Source organism: Ambystoma mexicanum, chromosome 6q (assembly GCF_040938575.1).
Source record: "Ambystoma mexicanum isolate Mex_15411 chromosome 6q, UKY_AmexF1_1, whole genome shotgun sequence".
In the NCBI taxonomy this organism is placed as follows: Eukaryota; Metazoa; Chordata; class Amphibia; order Caudata; family Ambystomatidae; genus Ambystoma; species Ambystoma mexicanum.
This window is the reverse complement of record NC_090937.1, coordinates 915,940,750-915,961,280: the sequence shown is the minus strand read 5'-3', so window position 1 is coordinate 915,961,280 and position 20,531 is coordinate 915,940,750. Positions and strand designations below refer to the sequence as shown.

General features: G+C 48.3%; 1 protein-coding gene across 7 annotated transcripts in view; it reads left to right on the top strand.

The window, feature by feature from the left end:
- The window catches only part of FBXO8 (F-box protein 8), an 862,565-nt gene that overhangs the window by 101,445 nt on the left and 740,589 nt on the right, over nucleotides 1-20,531 (top strand). For all 7 annotated transcript variants that reach the window (XM_069631428.1, XM_069631432.1, XM_069631429.1 and 4 more), the window contains one exon: nucleotides 10,216-10,552. In XM_069631428.1, coding sequence (XP_069487529.1) covers nucleotides 10,224-10,552 — 329 coding nt within the window. In that variant the 5' untranslated portion in view covers nucleotides 10,216-10,223. The remainder of the gene's footprint in view (nucleotides 1-10,215; nucleotides 10,553-20,531) is intronic.

The following is a 20,531-nucleotide window of genomic DNA, read 5'->3' as shown; positions in this document are numbered from 1 at the left end:
GAATGAGGACAGAGGGAGAGTTGAAGTCAAGATTTGAGAGCAGGTCTTCACGTATGTTCAGAAGAGCAGTTTCTGTGCCTCTGGATGCTCTAAAGCCAGACTGATGGTCATTGAGACAACCAACAGAGTGTCAATATTGTCCTTGATGGTTTTTGAGGGGCAGTGGTCCACCTGTTTGGAAGAGGCTTTCATAGACCGGACTTGTCTAGAGACCTCATCAGGTGTGACAGGGGAGAGCGAGCAGAGAAGAGGGGGTGGGGCGGGGCGGGGCCAGCTGAAGGGATCCCAAGAGATGTTGGTGCAGGAGGGGGGAACAGAAGAGGAGGAGGACAGGATGTCCTGTGTTGTGGGGTGAAATGTGCGGCCAGGGCCGATGAAAGGGCATTGGTGCGTGCAATATAGGATGCGTCTGCAGTAGGGTTGGCCAGTTCCTTGTAGACTTTGAAAAGTTTGGCCGCATTGTTCTATGCTGTTGAGATGCAGGCTTCAATGTAGACTCTCTTCTTTTAGCGGATGCAGATTCTATATTGCCTTATCGGCAGCAGGCCAGTTTATTAGAAGGTGCACCTGAAGATCCCCATTTCCGTTCCGCTGCTCTGTAATTGTGTTTAAGGGCAGCCAGATCGGAGTCGTACCAAGAGTTGCACTTTTTGGCAGGCTTCAGTCGGACTCTCATAACCGGGGCAATAATATCAAGAGTGCTGGAGATGGAACAGTGAAAGTTAGAGAGGGCTGTGTCTCGGTGGGAGTCAGCCGTAGGAGTAGAAGGATAAGAGTAGGTGGAGCCAAAGGCAGCCACTGACACTTTTCATGGGTCTGGTGACCTTGAAGGCAGGAGGTGGTGTGCCACTGCTTAAGGAGAAGAGACCTGTCCATGTGAGTGGGGTAGTGAGAGAAATAGTGTGGGAATGTATGTGGAGATCAGGGCATCCAAGGTGTGGCCAGCATTGTGCGTTGTACCAGAGGGTAGAAAGGAAAGAGCGAGATAGTCGCACAGGTTGCGGAAAAGTCCTGAAGAATCCAGAGAGTCGCGATGGATGTTCAGACCCCCCCAGCTGGAGGAGTTGGGAAGAGGAGGAGAGGATGGAAGAGGCCAGGTCAGCCCATTCTGAGAGTAAGAGGGTGACTCGCCCGACGGCCGATAGAAGGTGGCCAGAGTATGAGAGGCGACAGGCGAGAGAGGGAGCCTGCAGACCAGGCATTCAAAGGAGGAGAACCGAGTGGGAATAATGGAAACAGGGATACACTCAGGAAAGGTCAGGGCTACTCCACCTCCTGTCCTATCCTGTTGGGCCTGGGCACAGAGAGGATCTTGAAGCCTTTGGGGAGAAGTGTGTCAAAACACATGACAGAGCTGTTCTTAAACCATGTCTCATTAAGAGCAAGAACATCAAGGTCCAGGGGTTCATGGACGTGGCAGATGTCAGAGGAGTGCTTGACAGCAGAACGAGAGTTTAGCGTGTCAACATGTAGCAGGTTGCCACTTTTGAAGGACTTGCAGGGGTGGGGGGTGCAGGGGACAGAGGTTCCTCCCCCCTGTAATTAGCAAAAGTGCATGAGAGATAGAGGTAGGAGGAGGCAGAGGAGGCAAGGATGTCTGGGAGGAGGGTGCAAGCGGGGATAGTGGAAGATGGCAAGGGAGCCAGTGTGGGAGGGGCCGCAAGAGGCAAGGCAGCTCCAGATGCAGCAGCAGTGGGTGGCCAGGGCAGCAGGGTGGAGGAGGCTGACGAGGTTGTCATTGCGGTTTGAATAGGCAAGGGAGTCTGAACAGTTGAAAGCAGTTGTGAGGCAGGGGGTGAGGTTGGTAGGAGGCAAGGTAGCCAAGGTGGGCATAGTTGGCAAGGGAGCCTGAGCGGCTGTAGAAGGAGAAGAATGAGGAAAGTTGATAAGGTGAGGAAGGAGCCTATCAAAAAGTAAGAGTTTGGGTTAATGCCCTTGTGCCAGGATGGTACCATTTCGATGGACATTTATGATGGCCCTGGAGGTGGAAAAGGAGGCAAGATGGGCCTCCCAGCGGGTGCCACCATTTATGTGTGAGGAAGAGTAAGGAGAGAGCAGAGCGGCCATATGGAGAGTCCATCGGTTGGGAGAAGGAACGACAAAGAGGATGTCAGTGAAGATCTCTCTAGCGGAAGCACTGACATAGGTGTCAGCGATAGGCTGTAACCCCCGAGTAGAGAGAAGTAGGGCGAGCCATAAGTCCCCAATAGGGGCACATATCTGATCCCAAATCCTAAGGACACGTATCAAGAAAAGGACACAAGTCATTGTCCTCGTGACAGTACGTTGCAGGAGAGTAAATAAAGTCTACAAGATCAAAGAATCATAGAAGTATGGGTCGGGGACCCGCACCCAAAACAGAAGGAAATTACAAGCTATCTTCCTCATGACAGTACTTGGTAGGACAGTGACCCAAGTGGGTCACAGTGGGGAACCCTGTGTCAAGGACCATACCAGATGCATGTACTGAATTGCTGAGAAACCTAAACGTGAGAGAAAGGCTACGGGAAGGGAGTCATTCCCCCTGGTGATGTTGAACAGTGCAACCAAGTGGAAAGAGACCAGGGAATGGAGTCATTCTCCTAGTAACCAAAGTTGGAAAGACTTTCTGATACAGAGTGTTAAGAGATAGGCAGTGTGACTGCCAAGGAGAATTTCTTGAACTTTACCTTTTTGTGTTGGAGAACAGTTTTGACCCAGGAAAGGGAGCCATTGCCCTAAGAATAAGAGAAAAACTGGAAGTGAACATTTATCCCCAGTCCAGAAATAGGGAGTCATTTTTCTGGAACTAGAAGGTCTACTTAATCTCTACTTTAGTTTCAAGTGTAAGGGACAGAAATGGGGCTTTTGACATATGACCGTGCAAATGTAAACATTTGTGTCAACGTGCCGTTTTTAATTGCATTTAGAAAATCTCCCAACCAGATTATGTAGCATATTTATAAATATTTTTTCAATCAATAAGTAGTCTGCCTTCGTATTTCAGCAACCATGCCAAAATCTGACTGGATTATTGCCCCATAAGGTTTGTTTCACCATTCTGAAATAAAGTAGCAAAGGCTTAAATGCAGAGGCAGAATATGTAGTTTTTCCTTTCCCCTTCAGAGGTTCAATAAACTTAATAATTCACCTTTCGTGTTCTTTACATAACACAGACAATTCATTTTACAGAATAGTTGGTGCACTTCGGAATATTTGAGTCCATATGCATGAATTTACTGTGGTATATTTTAGATATTTCTATTCCAATACTGCATAAAAGAGAAAAGCTGTGTGGGGGGCGCTGTTGCGCACGACGGTAATGGCTGCCTGATACGAGCGCTCCGGCCCGATCTAGATCCGTGTGTCTATAAATCCTGTTTTCGGAGCCGCCTGCGGGGTGCCGAGCGGAGGACGAGTTGCAGTGGGGCACGGGGCATACACATGAGAAATCCTGACAACGGAGGTGCTGGGCTTCCTGAGTTGCACCGTAAGACAGCTTGACCGAGGCCAGGCCGGAGAACGGTCCGGGTTGGAGAACCAGGGTCCTGATTCCCTGCACCGCTGACACTCTAGGCTGGTAGGCCATAGAGAGGAGGAGCCAGCGGTGCCGGGGCGCGAAACACTGGTGGTCGTGAGGGCTGTGCCAGAAGGGGACTGATTCCCCTCCGTGCCTTACACACAGGGCTGAGGCACGGTGGAGAGAGAGAGGACCGCCGCGGTCATGAGACCGGGACAGGCTGACTGGGGCCGCCCTGCGAAAACCTATCCGGACAGTCGCATCTGCCAGGGGGCCTGAGTGGGAGTTCCGTGCCCCAGGCGGAGCGGGGGTCCGCTGCGGGGACGCCAAGCAGGCTGCATCCCCCGTGGTGGAGGCCCCCCACCCTCTCCGAGTGACAACACACAGTGGAAGTGAGCGGAGGGATGCCCAGCCTGGACAAATCCGGACTACAACCCACGGTGCAGCAGAGAGAAGGAGACAACCATAGTCCCCCAAGAGCGTAGTACAACAAGCGCTGAACAACCCTACATAAGAGTGTGGAATGGGCAATGTGCAGCAACTATGGGAAAATGGGCGCAAACTAAATCATGAGTCTTAAATGTGCAAATAGTGCGTTGGCAGCATACTGAGCCATCTAAAACTGTTCAACTAAACCATGTGCCGGCTAGCATACATTACATTTAGTGCACCGGGGAGCATGGTCCATTTTACCCGATACGCAGGGCCCCCGAGACTGGGCCTACTAGCACTGCAAACAACGTGGTGTGACCACGGAATACACGTGCTCACTGAAACTGAATACTGCAAAGGTAAACGGTGTGGTGGCCGCGTGCTGGAGCTAATGGGATACAAGTAAACTAAGTCATATATTGGCTTGAACACACTAAAGTTGCAGGGGGCATACGTTGGAGGACACAGTCCATGGACACTACCACGCAGAGAACCTGGCGACTGGGCCAGCTAACAGAATTAACAACGTGGACCAATCACAGGCATGCGCGCCCACACTAAAGCATAGCCATGCCCGTACAATCGGAGGAAAGACTGCATGCTAAAACCATAGAGACATTGTTAAGCAGGTCATACACTGCCTGGAACCCTTAAAATTAATTGAGTGCATACGAGGGAGAGCGCAGTCCATTGCCCCCATCACGCAAAGAGCTTGGTGATTGGGCCTGCCCACATTGGGTACTAAAATCTCAAGTGAGAGGTGCAGGGACTGGAGTGCTAGGGTCCAAGCGACCCACTGCGCAGCAATTGCCCAACGGCTCCCGTGCGGCGCGCTGTGGGCGGACAGCACCTGAGTGACCTGTAAGGGTTTGGGACCCTCTTGTCCGAATTGTCGATTTATAGACATTATAAACCCCAGGCAGGTGCAGTGGGACCCCTGCTGCTGTGGCTGCCATGGGGAACACACGGAAACAAGACAAAATGGCGGAGGGAACAAGCGCCAAAAAGAGGGGGGCGATGGACTCATTCACTAACAGGCAGTGGTCATGAATACGAGCTACCAACAGCATCCAGCTCCAATCCTGACATAGATCAAGGCGACGGGGTGGAGCGCCTGACCACCATTGTGCAAATGCCTTCCTATCCATTAATGTTAAGCTGGATGACATTGTTACCACCATTGGTGCATTGAAAACGAGAGTGGACGAGGAAAGCCTGAGACTTACTGAGGCAGAAAACAGGATTGGCATTAACGAAGATACCATCACACACCATGACCGTGACATAGACCAGCTCAGAGGAGGTATGGCCAAGATGCAAAATAAATGCTAGGATCTCGAATCGCGCTCCCGAAGGAACAATGTTCGTATTGTGGGGGTATCTGAAGAATTCAGCAAGGGCACAATGGAGCAACAAGTGGAGTCACTCCTTAAAACTATTTTTGGAGCAGACTCCTTTTCGGATCACTTTCTGGTGGAACGGGCTCACCGTACCCTGGCTCCTGTGCCGAAACCTGGGGCTCCGCCACGCACGATATTTGCATGGCACTTCAATTATAGAGATAGGGACACAGTCCTCAGGATGGCAAGAGAGCTTGGGACACTATATTATGAAGAAAGCCGCATTCATATATACCCAGACTTTGCTGCAGGAGTGCAGGCAAGCCGCAGATCCTACAAACCGGTCAAGAGACTTCTGAGAGCGCGGCAGGTCCCATACGCACTAATATTCCCGGCCAAGATGCAAATTCAATATGGAGGAAGAGCGCATTATTTTTGAAACCCCTGCTACTGCCTTGGCCTATGTTGAGGCCACCATACTTTTGCCCCCCAGAGGCCGTGGGCCGGACCAGAACGGAAGACCATCACCTGCGGTGGGGGGCCAGGACCCCGCTGAATGATCTGACATGCATCTATATCCTTTTTGATTTGTAACGGTGCTCGGCTCCCGTAGGGGGCTCCATTTAACATTAAAGGTGTGCCGTGAGCCCGATCTGGTGGCCACGTGATGGCAGCGTGGCACCCTCAGGAAAGTTCCTACAAGTTATAAGGGTTCATCGTCAAGTTGGGGCTGAAGGTGGGCCGTGAGCCCGATCTGGTGGCCACGTGATGGCAGCGTGGCACCCTCAGGAAAGTTCCTACAAGTTATAAGGGTTCATCGTGAAGTTGGGGCTGATGATGCGGATGGGGGGTGGGTTCTGGGGAGGGGATGTTGTAAACTGTTGGTGTTATTTGGACATATTGGGGTTTTGGAGGGAAGGTTGGTTGAATAAAGGTTCTAGATTGGCAGAAATGTGGTCTCGCAGATGCTAGTGCTGCTTGCGTCATGTAGGTACTATTGGGAACAATGGTCTGTCACAATGCATATACATGAAGGGCGGGTGACGGATTAAAGATAAACTTACTATCCTGGAATGTCCGGGGGTTAAATAACCCGATGAAAGCTAGAAAGGTGGGGAACTATGTCGCCAGGCATGGGCCCCATATTCTAATGCTGCAGGAAACACACGAGCAGGGCTCTGTAAACACTAACATATTGGCAAATGGGGCAAGCTGCGCTATTACAGACTATTCTTCTCAATCTAGAGTGGTTATTACACTCCTACACCCCATGTTGGGGTTTCTGACCAAGGGACATAAGATTGACCCAATAGGGAGATATGTTTTGGTCTGGGGGGGAAATAGCCAGCAAACATGTAACGCTGGTCAATACCTATGGCCCCAACATAGATGATCCAGATTTTTATTTAAATATATTTGAGGCCCTAAGCAAACTAGATATGACTAACATAATATGGGGAGGGGATTTCAATGTGTTGCTTGACCCCACACTGGATAGATCCACTACAGTGACGAGGGCACCCACTAGGATGGCATCCACTTTGTGCCAACTTCTCTCACAATTGTCATTGATAGACGCATGGCGTGTACTGTACCCTGATGGCAGGCGCTATCGTGCACAGCAGAGTAATATGTATACCGAGTCACGCATAGATTTTTGGTTTATATCCTCAGGTATTTCAAATACACTAAAGTACTGTGAAATGTTGCCCCGGACGCTGTCTGATCGCTCCCCGGTACTGTTGGAGCTCAGGTTGACACACGTCCCCAAACCAGCGAGGAGATGGAGAATGCCTAGGGGAATACTAGGAGACTCAAATGTGATGGAGGCCTTGCATGTTGAGATAACCAACTTTTTTACAGACATTGTGGGGACAGTGGATCTGGTCTCAACGGTGTGGGAAACCTTCAAGGTTTGGGTCAGGGGAGTCCTGATGGTGAAATCCACGGGCCTCCTGGAAAGTGTACGACAGGAGCTAGAGGGGGTGGAGAGGGAATTAAATAACCTAGAAGAAACCTACTGCCGCACTCATGGTGGGGACACCCTGGCCGAAATACACAAACTCCTCAGAGACTTTGACAATCTGGCCATAAGAGAGATGCGATATATAGCGGCCCCTACCCGGGCACGCAGGTACGGAGAGGGGAATAAAGCAGGGAGAACATTGGCCAACCTGATAAAACACGAACGGCAACTGAACCCAATTACTAATATCCAAACGGCATAGAACAAAATAATCACACACGAACAAGGTATAAATGATGAATTTGTTAAATTCTAAAAGGAAATCTATAAGAATAAAGACAGGAAAACCCCACTGAGATAGACCAATACCTAGCCGTGCTTAATCTCCCGACGATCCCAGATGAAAATAGAATGGCTCTCGATCAGACTATCACTGTGGAGGAAATTACCGAAGCAATCGAAGATCTTTCATCTGGTAAGGCACCCGGATCGGACAGACTGGGTGTCGAATTCAATAAAGAGTTCCATGAGGAACTAGTCCCTATAATGCTAAAAATGTGGGAGGAAGCCCTAAAAAAAAAAAATACTGCCCCAACTATGAGAGAAGCTATAATTACTGTATTACACAAACCCTGACGTCCGCCACATGATATGTCATCTTACAGACCCCTTTTGCTCATAAACGCTGACACGAAAATATTTGCGAAGGTGCTGGCTAATCGAATGCTACTTACAGTATTCACATTTGGTCCTCCCGGATCAGAGTGGATTTATCCCTGAGATGCCCACTGCTCTAAACCTACGCAGGCTGTTTGGTATAATGGCACAAATAGACCCGGATATACATGCAGTCGCTGTGTCCCTTGATGCTGAAAAAGCGTTTGATTCGGTATCATGGGTATATCTTTTTTCAGTACTAGAGGCATTCGGAGTGGGACCCAATTTCATTAGATACGTCAGGCTGCTGTATGCCGCCCCTGGGGTACGAGTGTTTACTAATAGGATAATTTCTGATTTATTCGAATTGAGCAGGGGCACTAGGCAGGGCCGCCCGTTCTCACCCATTCTATTCGCTTTAAAGATAGAACCCATGGCGGTGGCCGTCAGACTGCGACACAGGGACAAAGGTATCACAATGAAAGGCTCCACCCAATTCATTTCATTATACACAGACCATACACTACTATATATCAGGGAACCCAACAAAAACATTGTTCCTATAAGGGCATACATACACCAGTTTGCCGAATACTCTGGTTATACCATAAACAATGCTAAATCAGAAATATTCCCACTTGCCCCCTCCACAAAATGCCCTGATGCGACATGTGGACTGAAATGGTCGGAACAACATATTAGATACTTGGGGGTGATGGTCTCCAGGAGCAGGCACACCCTCTATAGTGAGAATCATGAGCAGGCATTAAAATCACTTAATACAAAGTTACAGGTCTGGAGACACCTCCCTTTCTCGCTACATGGCAGGATTGCGATTCTCAAAATGATTGTTCTCCCCAAGCTATTGTATTTATTCATGAATGTTCCCATATGGCCTGGGAGGGATTTCTTTACCAAGCTACGATCAATGGCAGTAACATTCCTTTGGTATGGGAAGATGGCTAGAATAAGGAGGGAGAAGATGACGGAGCCATACCTCACCGGTGGCATAGCTGCCCCGGACTTTGAGCTCTATTACTTGGCGGCTCAAGCGCAATTCGCTAAATATTGGTACGACAAAACAGATAGTTTGCCCCATACATGGATAGAAACACATACCACTTCACCCACGGACATACAATCAGTCCTCTTTGACCCACGACACAGACACATGTCAATACGACCCTGTGAGCTGCACTGTTTGAGCCTGGGGGGGGCGATATGTAGAAGACTGAAATTAGAGACACTCTATAACCCAGAGATACCATTGTGGAAATTCCCAAGCATCCCCCCCACGTTTGATGCAGGTATGCAGGAAACCTGGTATCCTAACGGAGAAATGAAGGTGGGGGACATGTTTATAGATGGGAAGTTTGCGTCTGTGGCAGACTTTACGAGAGCTATGGGTGGAGGGCCGCTCCAGACACTCCAATACTAGCGCATGAGGTCGGCATTCCAGGTGCGGTGGCCACTATTCCCTGACGAACCCCTCCAACACCCATGCCTGCAACTGGTCACGACTAAAGGAGGGCTGTGAATCTCCAAGCTGTATGTGTCGGTGCAGGCCCACACCCCCACGACAAATCGAGTTAAAGAAAAATGGGAATCAGACATGCAGACGCTTATTCCTGATGAGAAATGGGACAGATACTGCGCACTTACGAAAAAGGTATCACTCAATGCAGGCCTTCGCCTGATCCAGTTCAAAATCCTGAATAGACTGCATTACACGCCAGCTAAGATAGGCAAATTTGCACCAGGTGGCTCAAGCGACTGCCCCAAATGTGGCTCTCAACAGGTGGGACCTTTTCATATGTACTGGGAGTGCCCCGCTTTGGTGCGATTCTGGGGGATGGTGGCTGGAGTGCTTGCAGAGATCACGCAGATACCCCCGCATTTGACGACTCAAAAGTACTTAGTCAGGGATATTGGTAAATGTTCTGAAAAAGCTAGACAATTATTCAATGTTTCATGTGCTGTCGCAAAGAACAGGTGTGGAAAAGCCCCAAGCATGAACACTTTTTTGCGCGAATTAACGTATGTTAATGAATGTGAGGAGTAATATGTTCTGACCCAACCAGGCACGAGCCGACCAAAAGACATCTGGGGCCCTTTCAGGGTGTACCTATGCGAAATGCTTTCGGTCAATGATACCACCATATAACCTATATAATATCACTGTAACTATAAGATGCGTCAATGTATGTTATCACCACCTACCACTAATAAAAAAAGAAGTTTAAAAAAAAAACAAAGAGCTGTGCCAAAATCCATTGTAAAAGTACATTTTATTTTATTTCTCATTTATTTTGTTTCTACAGCCTCGCAGATGGGTCAGGCGTTGTGGAGAGTGGCGAGGAACCATCAGCTGCAACAGGAAGGATACATGGATAATGGGTACTTTAATGCAGAGAATGACGGAAGGTTCAATGTGAACAGTGAAAGCAACATGAACCACTGCAAACAGGTGCACAATGGGATAGATCTGTACCAGCTGCTAAAAGCCAGAAAATCAAAAGAAAAACAAGGATTTATCAACTTGGAGATGCTGCCCCCTGAGCTCAGCTTTGCCATCTTGTCATACCTGAATGCAACTGACCTATGCTTGGCATCCTGTGTATGGCAGGACCTGGCTAATGATGAGCTTTTATGGCAAGGGTGAGTTACCATGTGATTGCAGGCAGAATGTTGTATATGTTGTCAGAATGAAATTAATCGTTTATAGCATGGATATTTGCCTACATCCCTTGACGGCACTAAGTCAGGTTTTCAGTGTAGCACATTAAATGCAGATGCCCTTCACTTATGAATTGTGTGCAGGATTGTGTTATGTATACTAGTTCAGTTTATGAAAATCTTAATTTGTTTTAAAAGTAAAAATATTTTTATTGAGCATAAGTTTCATCCAGAGCAATAGGCATAGAATACAATCAGTCCTTTCAGACAGACGCAACAATACTATTTGCAGAATATGTATTTCACTTACCAGGTGTACAGGAATTGAAGTTAATTTCAACTGTTAAAAGGCAGTGAGGTAGATGAAATGCAGTTATCCGGAAGCCAGTCCAATCATTCCGGAAAGCCCCATATCAAACATGCAAATGTAATTAGTTGGATGTTTAATGGTCATGTGAAATGTGCTTATTTAACCATAACACATTGCCTCCCAGGTTACCGTATTTATGGTCTGCATGTCTTAGCCTCATTGTTTCTTCAAGTCTACAAAAGGACCCCACTTTCTTTTTTAGGTATTTTGGGAACTTTTCTAATAATAGGCCTGATCTTTTCCATATCCATGATTGGCCAAAAAAGGACCACCCCATAAAGCTGTGAGGTCTGCTCCCTTGATTTATAAAATTAAGGAATTTAAGTGTGCAGCCATTGTCATTTGTGTGCCTTCCCCAGGAAAATATTCCTCTTTCTCCCCGAAGCACCACCTACAATTTGTGTGCTCTGAGCATAGATGTACCCTACCAATAAAATAACATGCATCCTCATCCGTATCCCAAATGCGCACCACTAGTGGGTTAGGCGGGAGAACACTAGTTATCAGATTTATCTGGGCCAGGACCTCCTTGCAATACCTTTATCTGACCGTGTAGGTCCACAATATGTGCAGTAGGGTTCCATTATTTGACAACCTCTTCAGCACAGAGTTGAACATTTAGGCACTACATTTCTGAGTTGTACAGGAGTCCGGCACCACTTTGAAAACAATTGTGACTAATCTGAGGATGTCGTCCCTTCTCCCCTAGGTGGAGACCTTTCCCAGTGGGCCAGGGCAGTGCGTCCACAGTACAACAATCTCCCTGGGCCGGTGCACAGTGGGAGAATCACCTGGGAAGGGAAGCCCCTTATAGGACTAGGGATGATCATCTTCAGGAGACACGGTATAGCCCCGCTGAAAGTCCTACAACCCCTTTTCAGGTCTTAAACTTCCCTCCCATCTTCCCAGATAAGGCTAAGATGTTTTATTGTGAAACCGATCCAACTAGTTCATTCATGCAGAGTGTTAAGCTCACCTGGCTCCCACAGGGGCGTCGGTCGGACCCGGACAGCTGCAGTCTCCACCCACGTGATGCGTAGTGCAGCGATGACTGACTGGATCTGCCCTCCTAATCTTGTCTGCTTAACCCATAGAAATATTCTCCTGCAAGTGGAGAGATGGATTTCGCCACTTGTGGATTCAAGTGATGGCACCCCCACAGTCCTCCCCAACTAACCACCTCCGAAATGCTCTCACAGCAATCTCATCTTGTATTCTTGAAAGATGAGCTCTCCATCCTGCGTGGATTTGCAGGGGCGTGTCGATTCCAGTTACTTCACTGGTTTGAAGGCTCGGGAGAGTTCCGGAGAGTATTGACTCCGAGGCTCCTGGTGAGGACCAGTAAGTATTAAGTTCATAGAGTTCAATATGTCCGATGTTCACTCTTGTCCCCCCCCCCCCTTCCTTTCTTGTCTTGCAGCTGGCTCATGAAAAGATGCTCTTGTGGCAGCTGGTGGCGCTCAGGTAAGAGTCTGTATTACCCGCCGCTGTCCGGTAAATGTTGCACGAGGAAAACATGTTGTTTTGTCTCTCTTTACAGATGCGGCACAGGAAAATATGGAGAGTCACAAAAGGATGCCTCCGGTGGTAAATCAGGTAAGTCTGTGGTGGTAAGAATTATATTTGTTGGATCCCTCGGTTCGCCCTGTGGTTTTCTTTTGTCTCTTAGGGGCCGAAGTTCGGCGAAGAAATGATGGAGGCAGCGCTGACCCGAAGGATGCTGTGAAGACTGGTGAGTATGGCGCTGCAGCTGGAGGTGCGGCGCGTGCAGAAATGATGTTCTTTATAGGTCCGCGGACCAGCTGGATCCAGAATCCGGTGTGGAATAGAAATAAGTTTGTTTTCTAACCTTGTCCCTTTCTTTCCTCTTTGTTTTAGGAGCTCCGGATTCGAGGCGGGCGTGGCAGAAGACTGGATGCAGGCTGCAGGCACGGTGAGTGTTACGCTACTGGATGCAGAATAACGTGAAGCGTGTGTTGCTGGTCGGGTGTGGTTTAAATAGCCTCAAAAGTAGTCCCAGGTAAGAAGTCCCTAGAACCACACCTGAGTAAAAAATAGTCCCTTTCAGGCTTAATGTTGGATTGGAGTCATTTGCAGCATGGTCTGCCTGAGGTAAGTAATGACTATGAGCCTGGCGCCTTAGGCGCCAGGACTGAACCCAGATAGCCCCTAGCCGGGGCTGCTGAGGTTTTACTAAATGTCTAGATGCCTGCTCCCGGGGCTGATGGGCTTGGTCCGGATGCCTGGGGGTAGGCATCATGACACAGAGTAAAAATCTAATCAATATTGAAGTTGACTTGTTACATTCGAAACCATGTACTGAGACTAGGAAGAGGACTGCGAGGATGCAGATCACCCTTGTAAACGGAAGTGAGCAGTCTTGTTCTTCAACAAATCGGATTGGTTGAGAAGAGCTCCCTTTCCCAACACCGGAGTTTAAATGTAGAACATTGTGTGAGCCAAAGGAGAATCCTTCCAGGTAGCAGGGAAAGCAACAATGTCAGCTAGAGAGGAGTGCAAGGAGACGCAGGACCTACACAGAGAGAAAACACAGTTTGGCAGGAAAGGAGAGAGAACAAACATAGCCGGAGGGCCGACTACTCTGAAGCTCACTTACCGTGTAGACGCGAGAGCATCTTGCCATGTCCAGAGCAACCCTGAGGCGAGAGCGAACCGCGAGAAGGGCACGGGAGCTGCAGATGAACAAACTAATGGCGAGCAACTCCAAGGGCTACCAGAGATTTGAGACGGGATCCCGCCGCCCAGAAGACACAATCCAAAAACCAAGTACATGGGCTGGTCGGGATTGAGAGGCCGTCCAGGGAAACCGGGTAAAATGCAAAAAGGACCACATGGAGGTCGCAAGGGATTGTGGACTAATGAGAGAAGCACCGGGGTAATAAAAACATAATTAATAAATGCATGACAAGTGAATACATGACGAGTGAAAACGTAGCTTGACAGGAGAATGAAGCGGGCTAATGCAGACAGCAATTTTGATTATGCGACCCACACCCATATAAAGCAGAAAGTATAAGTGATTCGGAGACCCTATGTGAAAGCAAGATTGGGAACAAGGAACACTATGTTTGGCAAGAGAGTAAACCAAATGAACCAAAGGTTCCATTGCAAGTCTGGGGCCCACACCCAACGGAAGGACAAAGGATAAAAAGGTCTAGGACCCTTAGCAGAAATAACAAGGACTGGTGCCCGATACATGAAACAAGGAAAATATATGAGATACTTGGGTTTTGGCAGGAGGGTATACCCAAGACCTTTCAAGTATTGCGAGTCTGGGGATTCTCAACCAAATAAAAAGGTTGGACCCAAAGGGGTCTAGAACACTGGGACTGAGGAATGTGTTGTACCTTTGGAGAATCCTTTGTGTTTTGTATGTGAAGAGACTGGAAAGACATATAACGGAAAGGTGCAACTCCCTAAAAATTGTAACATTATTTCCTTGAACATTGTTTTGAATCTTTTGGAAGCCCGACTGGCTGAGAACATTTATGTTTTAATACGATTTTCTTTAGTGTGAGATCACCCGTACATCATTTTTTAAAAACATTTTTATTTAGCTTTCAGTGTGAGGGACATAGATAAGTTTTGGGGACGGGACTGGGACAGACTTTATATTTTTGGACAATCTGTCCCTCCAAAACCATCAAGGACACCATTGACTCTCTCGCCCGCGCCTTGGCTGACCTTTCCAACCTCTCCTTCGCCCCTGGAGTTTTCCCCACTGCTCTTAAGCAGTCCCTTGTGCACCCTCTCCTCAAAAAACCTTATGCTGACCCTTCCATTCCAGCAAACTATCGCACAATCTCTCACTCCTTTCCCTGACCAACTTCTGGAGAAGTTGGCCATTTCTCAGCTCACCCTCCACACTGAGTCTTTTGGTTGCTTCCATGACCACCAGTCTGGCTTTAGAGCATCCAGAGGAACGGAAACTGCTCTTCTGAACGCCTGTGAAGATCTGCTCTCAAACATTGATTCTAACACTCCCTCTGTCCTCATTCTATTCAACCTCTCCTCTGCCTACGATACAGTGAACCACAACACCCTGATCGTACGCCTCCATGATACACTGGGCATCACTGATCAGGCCCTGGCGTGGCTAACCTCCTTTCTCTCTGACCGCCCATCCCAGATGAAATTGGAGTCTTTCCTCTCCCCTACCACTCTTTCTATGTGCAGAGTTCCCCAGGGATCTAACCTAGCCCCCTGGTTTTTCAATGTCTGCATGGCCCCTTTGGCCCATATGATAGCCACCTTCAACTACAACGTTCAGTGTTACGCGGTTGACACGCAGCTCTCCTTCAGGCTACCCTCGGCCTCTTCCTCACTCATACCGGACTGCGCAATTCAGTTGTGGTGTGCTGCAAACAACCCCTGCCTCAATGCCAGTAAGACAGAGATTGACATCATCGGGTCCCCTGCTCCCGCCTTCCCTCTTTCTCGCTAGCCGGCCTTCCTTGGCCCTGCGCTGCCACCTACCAACAAGGTGAAAAATCTGGGGGTAATCTTCGACTCCACTGTATCCTTCTCGTCTCACATCCCTGACCTCTAAAAAGTCCCACTACCAACTGCACCCTCTGAGGTTTTCTACCTTTTCTCACCTTCCCCCAGAGACTCACCATCTCCAGAGCCCTGGTCCTGTCTAGGCTGAACTACTGCAACATCTTCTTTCTCAACCTGCCCTCGTCTCCCTCCCGGGCCCTCTGCTCATCTTCCTCCAATGCTCTGCGAGTGAGCCGTTTTTCCAAGCAGAGATTTGGGGGGGGGGGATATTCTCCGGAGGTGCCTCTCTCGAACAACCACCCTGCCTCTCTCCGCCTTGAACCGGATCACCTAAAGCTCCGGAAACGCCTCAAGACCTTCCTCTTCGCCTTCCCCTTCTCTCTTCCTTTCCCCTGCTAACCACCTCCCCCTGCTTTCTTTCCCTCTGGCCGCTACTTCTGCTCAGTTTGCTGACTGGCTGTTTGGTGCACCTTCAGAGCCTCGCAGTTCCCAAGCTTCCTCGCCAGTCTTCTGCACTTGCCTCCGGGCCCTGCTCTGCTACAGCACTTTGCACTCTTTCCCTTCTGTCTCCCCTTCCATGCTTTCCCTTCTGTCTCCCCTTCCATGCATGGTTGCGCTTTGTATCACTTGCTGTATAAGTGCATAATAATCGATCATTCCTGACTGTTTTCTGTAGTTCTTTTCAGGCAGGGAAGACCCTCTTAGTTTTAGGGCTAGTGAGGCCTTTTCCCCGCAACCTTTTGTGAAAAACCAGAGGGTGTTTCACATTCTAGTCCCTGGGGATCCCGTACTCGCGTGGCTAGGGAAAGGCCATCGCTTTTGGATCCCGACCATGGGGATGGACAAGCGAGGGAGGATCACTTGGGTAGGGAGTCCTCAGGGAGTGCGGGGGAGGCACCTGATGGTGAGACTTGGTAGCCCCTTTTTTCCACAACCCATCTAACCCCTATCCCTGCTTATTTTGTGGGAAACTACAGCTCCCATAATTCCTCCCCACTTCATTGTCAACACTACTAAGCCGAGGAAGTTGAGGAAAGAGGCCAGGAAGATTACCTCTACTGACTTGCGATGGCACTGTCCCTTTAATGAGACCAGGCCGAGCCAAGCACGTAATCCTAACTATACACACCTGCCACTTGTTAACATTCCCCGTCAGGATAAAAGCTGGCATGCACAGGCACACTCTGAGTGAGGCGGTCTACGAGAAGGAGCAGCTCTTTCAGGGCTGATGTGAACCAGGCTATGGAAGTTGTGAACCAGGCTATGGAAGTTGGAATGCCAAGGGGCTGATCGGCAGTAGCGAAGAACGAGGGAGAGCCAGGTGAGAATTCCATACTTTCGGGAGGCCGTAAGGGTTCCAAGACTAAAACCGAGTGAGTGGAAAGGAAAAACCTTCAAGATGCTTCAAAGTGGCCTGCTACCCTCCCGGGTGAATGACAGAGTTTGGTGGAAGGAGAGGAAGTGTTGGTAACGGCCTTGACTGCTACATGAAGGCCGTTGAAGAGAGAAGCCCAATTAACACGAACAGTGAGTTCTCAAAGGCAACAAAAGCCTGGTTTGTGTTAAAAGCGAAAGTAACTGTAACCAAAGGTTTAAGGTTGCGCTTGTGCTGATAAAACGCATACACGAAAGGACATTTTCTGAATGTGGAAGAAAGTATACAAAGTAACAGAGTGGTCCTGCGAAAGTCTCATTGAAATGTTCTGCGTTGAAGTGTATTAAACTGGAATCGAAGGCAAGAAAGTAACCCTGAACGAAAGATGAATAAGTGAAAAGCAAAGTATGGGAACTCTGAATATGCAGAGAGGTAAAAGTATATGAACTTTATAAGATGCCAAGAGGGCAAAGTAAGTACCAAGAAGCACTGGTGTTGTGAGATGAAGAACATTGGTGATTTGTTTAAACTGAGGTCGAAGTGGTTATGCAGAGGTCTTTGTAAGTCTTCGACAGTAAAAGGACTAAACGGCGGGAAGAGAATCCTCACAAAGAGAAAGTCCGGCTCGAGCCCAGTGGAGGGAAGACTGTGTTGTATTGTGACAAAGTAAAAGTCAAGAGTAGAACTGTGTATTTATGAAAAGGCGGACGAAGCCTAAAAAACGGATTGAACTGCTAAAAAATGGAAGCCTGAGCTGTTGAATTGTACAGTTAAGCCAAAGTGTGCAAGACTGATAGAACTGTGCCATCCACCTATCCTTTTTAAGAAACTCATGAGCCCCAGTGCTGCAGAATGTCGGGAAGGGAGTCGTTACTTGAGCCATTCTGACATTTCTTTTAATACACTATTTTTCCTTTTGGATTCCCTTAACACATTTGTCATTTGAGAAGGAGGGCAAGGTTATTATTATTTTTTTTCGTATAGGCCTTTTTATTTTGACGAGACAGACTTGTTTGATGTGTTTAATGGTCGAGACTACTCCCATTCTAGAGTTGGAGCCAATTAGATATTTCTGCCAACCCAACCAACCGATTGTGTCTACTAATGATGCCATACCTTCCTTACACTTTCTTGATCAATAAAAGTCTATACCTCAAAACATACCATCCTTGTGTCCAAGCCTTACTACTAGTGTCTGACACAATGTAAAGCTATTTTCCATAATGTACATACAATTGGAAGATGAAGGCACTCTAGTGCATACATTATTCCAGGATTCTTCAGATCTTGCGGTGTAAAGCTCCTCTGCTTACTTAGTCATGTATCCATGTGTGACGAGTTTGGTCAATTGGCCCCTTCTCCCTTGAGGGGAGCCACACTCTGTGAGGTGAGCCTGTTCTGCAAGACCCTCCCTGTGGATCTCGCAAGTGGGACCTCACTGGGAATGACGCCCTTCTCAGGGATAAGGACTCCCAGTCCGATAAGGACCTCCCGGTCCGGAATACATGGTCTGCCACATGGGTCTTGGAAAAACTGTTTTTACTCCTGTTCTGACCACACCAACAAGTGATAATCCTCCCAAGTCTTTGTCTTCAGGCAATGCTGGATTTCGTTTGAGCGCCATAGTCGAAGGACACACCCTCTTTGTTCATGATGATGTACATAACACCAGGAGGAACATTGAATGGAAAGGAAACTCCCACGCAGGAAGGAGATGGATTCCTATGTGGCGGCGAGCTTCTGGAGAGGAGGCGTCCTGGAGATTGGGGGGGGGGGGCATGCTCGACTGCCGAGCCTGCGGCAGCATGGAGGGCGAGCCAAACGCTAGCTGAATGCCGAAGTCTGGCGTCCCATCCATCTGAGAAGCCAAGGTCAGACTGGGAAACACCTGTCTCCTCTGGTAACGTGACCACGGAGAAGCTGTGGTGGACCTAGGGCTTGGTAACCGCTGCCGAGACCAGATGGCTGGGGAGAGCCGGGATCCCTAAGCTCTACGCCAGAAGGACGTTAGCTGCTGAGACAGGCGGCAACAGGGAGGCAAGCTCTCCCATGAAGACACTACCATTGAGGGGTACAAACACTTTGAATGAAGGCTAGGAAAGCCAACTAAGTTACGGGAACCTGAGAAACCTGAGCAGACCAGCAGCCCTTGGAATTGAACAAGAGTGGTTTGAATGCTTTGAATCAAGGCTGGGAAAGCCGATGAGGTTACGGGAACCTGAGAAACCCGATTGGGTAACACCCTATGTGAATTATTTTGATTGGGAGAATGTAAGTCTGCCAGAGGACGGCAGGGAGTCTAAGAGCCACGTAATTAATATAAAGAGAAGTGTGTTAAAATGGAACCTGGCGAGGTTCTGAAAAACCCTTGTTTTCCTGAGGAAGAGGGATCCATATGGAATATACTTTCTTTTGTCCAACAGAGTCTACAGGAAAGTTGTGAACTGTTTTAATATATTGACGAACTTGAATCTGACAACAAGCCATCCAAGTAATTGGGCCAGACAGAAGCCTAAGATGGAGGCCATTGCTCCAGCCTCTCCTTTATACGTTTTTCCAAGTTGTAGGGCCAGAATAGTTGGCTAGGAGTTTGGACCAAGGACTGTTTTCTTTTTGACGAGTACCAGTAGATTTAGTTTTCGAGGTAGGGAACTTCCCTCTTAGAAATAGCTGGAAGATTTCATTTACTTTAAAAAATAACCTTGAAACATGTCAGTCACTGGTTCGAGTCATTTTGATTTGCAACAACATGTTAAAGATGCCCAGGGCCCAAAGCTAATATACTCTAGAGAGAAGATACAGAATCTGAGGGCTGTATCTGGTTCTAGGTCAATATCCTGCCTGCTGGAGGCCGCTCCTTCAAAAGACTGCCTTATTTAGACCACCTCAGAGTGGCCTTCAACGGGCAGGATTTGTCCTGTATCTGGGGCAGTATTTTGCCTCTATCGGGTGTTTCACCCACAAACTCCTCCAAGCTAATGCGCCTCCATCCCATTACATTTTGTCATTGTTTCTCCTTGCCCGAGCCCACCTTAACCGTCCTTGCTTAGTCCTTCCTTCACCGGGCGGTCTACTTTTTCAGGACCCCCTCCGGGCCATACCTTTCTTTTCCCCACACCCCTGACTCTCAAATCTACTTGGCACATCAGTCTTCTGGCCTGTTGTACGCCCTGCTAGCTTCCGTCCTGAATGGCGGTTTCCTGGTCAGTCTCTTTTAGACCTACAATTGCGTACAATCTCTAGTTTCACCATTTTTAATGGAGGGATTGGTTATCCAATGTTTCAATTGAAAATATGCATATAGCCCCAATTTTAGTAGTGCTCATCAACTTGCATACTCTGAGTTTTCATGTTCGATCATATTCATTGAGCAAAGAGTACCATGGTGAGGGAGAGACTGAGCACACCCTTGCCGAACACCCACAAATGTCTACTACGTCTGACAATAAATCATTGACCGTTTGTGGGTATAGAGGAGCTGTGTATGTGAGCTGATGGTAATAACATATCAATGGCCTGGCACTCGTAATTGTTGAAAAGGCATGGCTCATATGCAAGAGGCCAGTGTGTGCTGTATTCATTTCTTTACAGTGCAGCCTTTGACACTGTCACTTGAACCCGACTGTGGGGGGAAATTAGCCAGCGGGGGCACTCCACTGGGCCTACTTAAAATGTTTGTTATGTTAACCAAACCA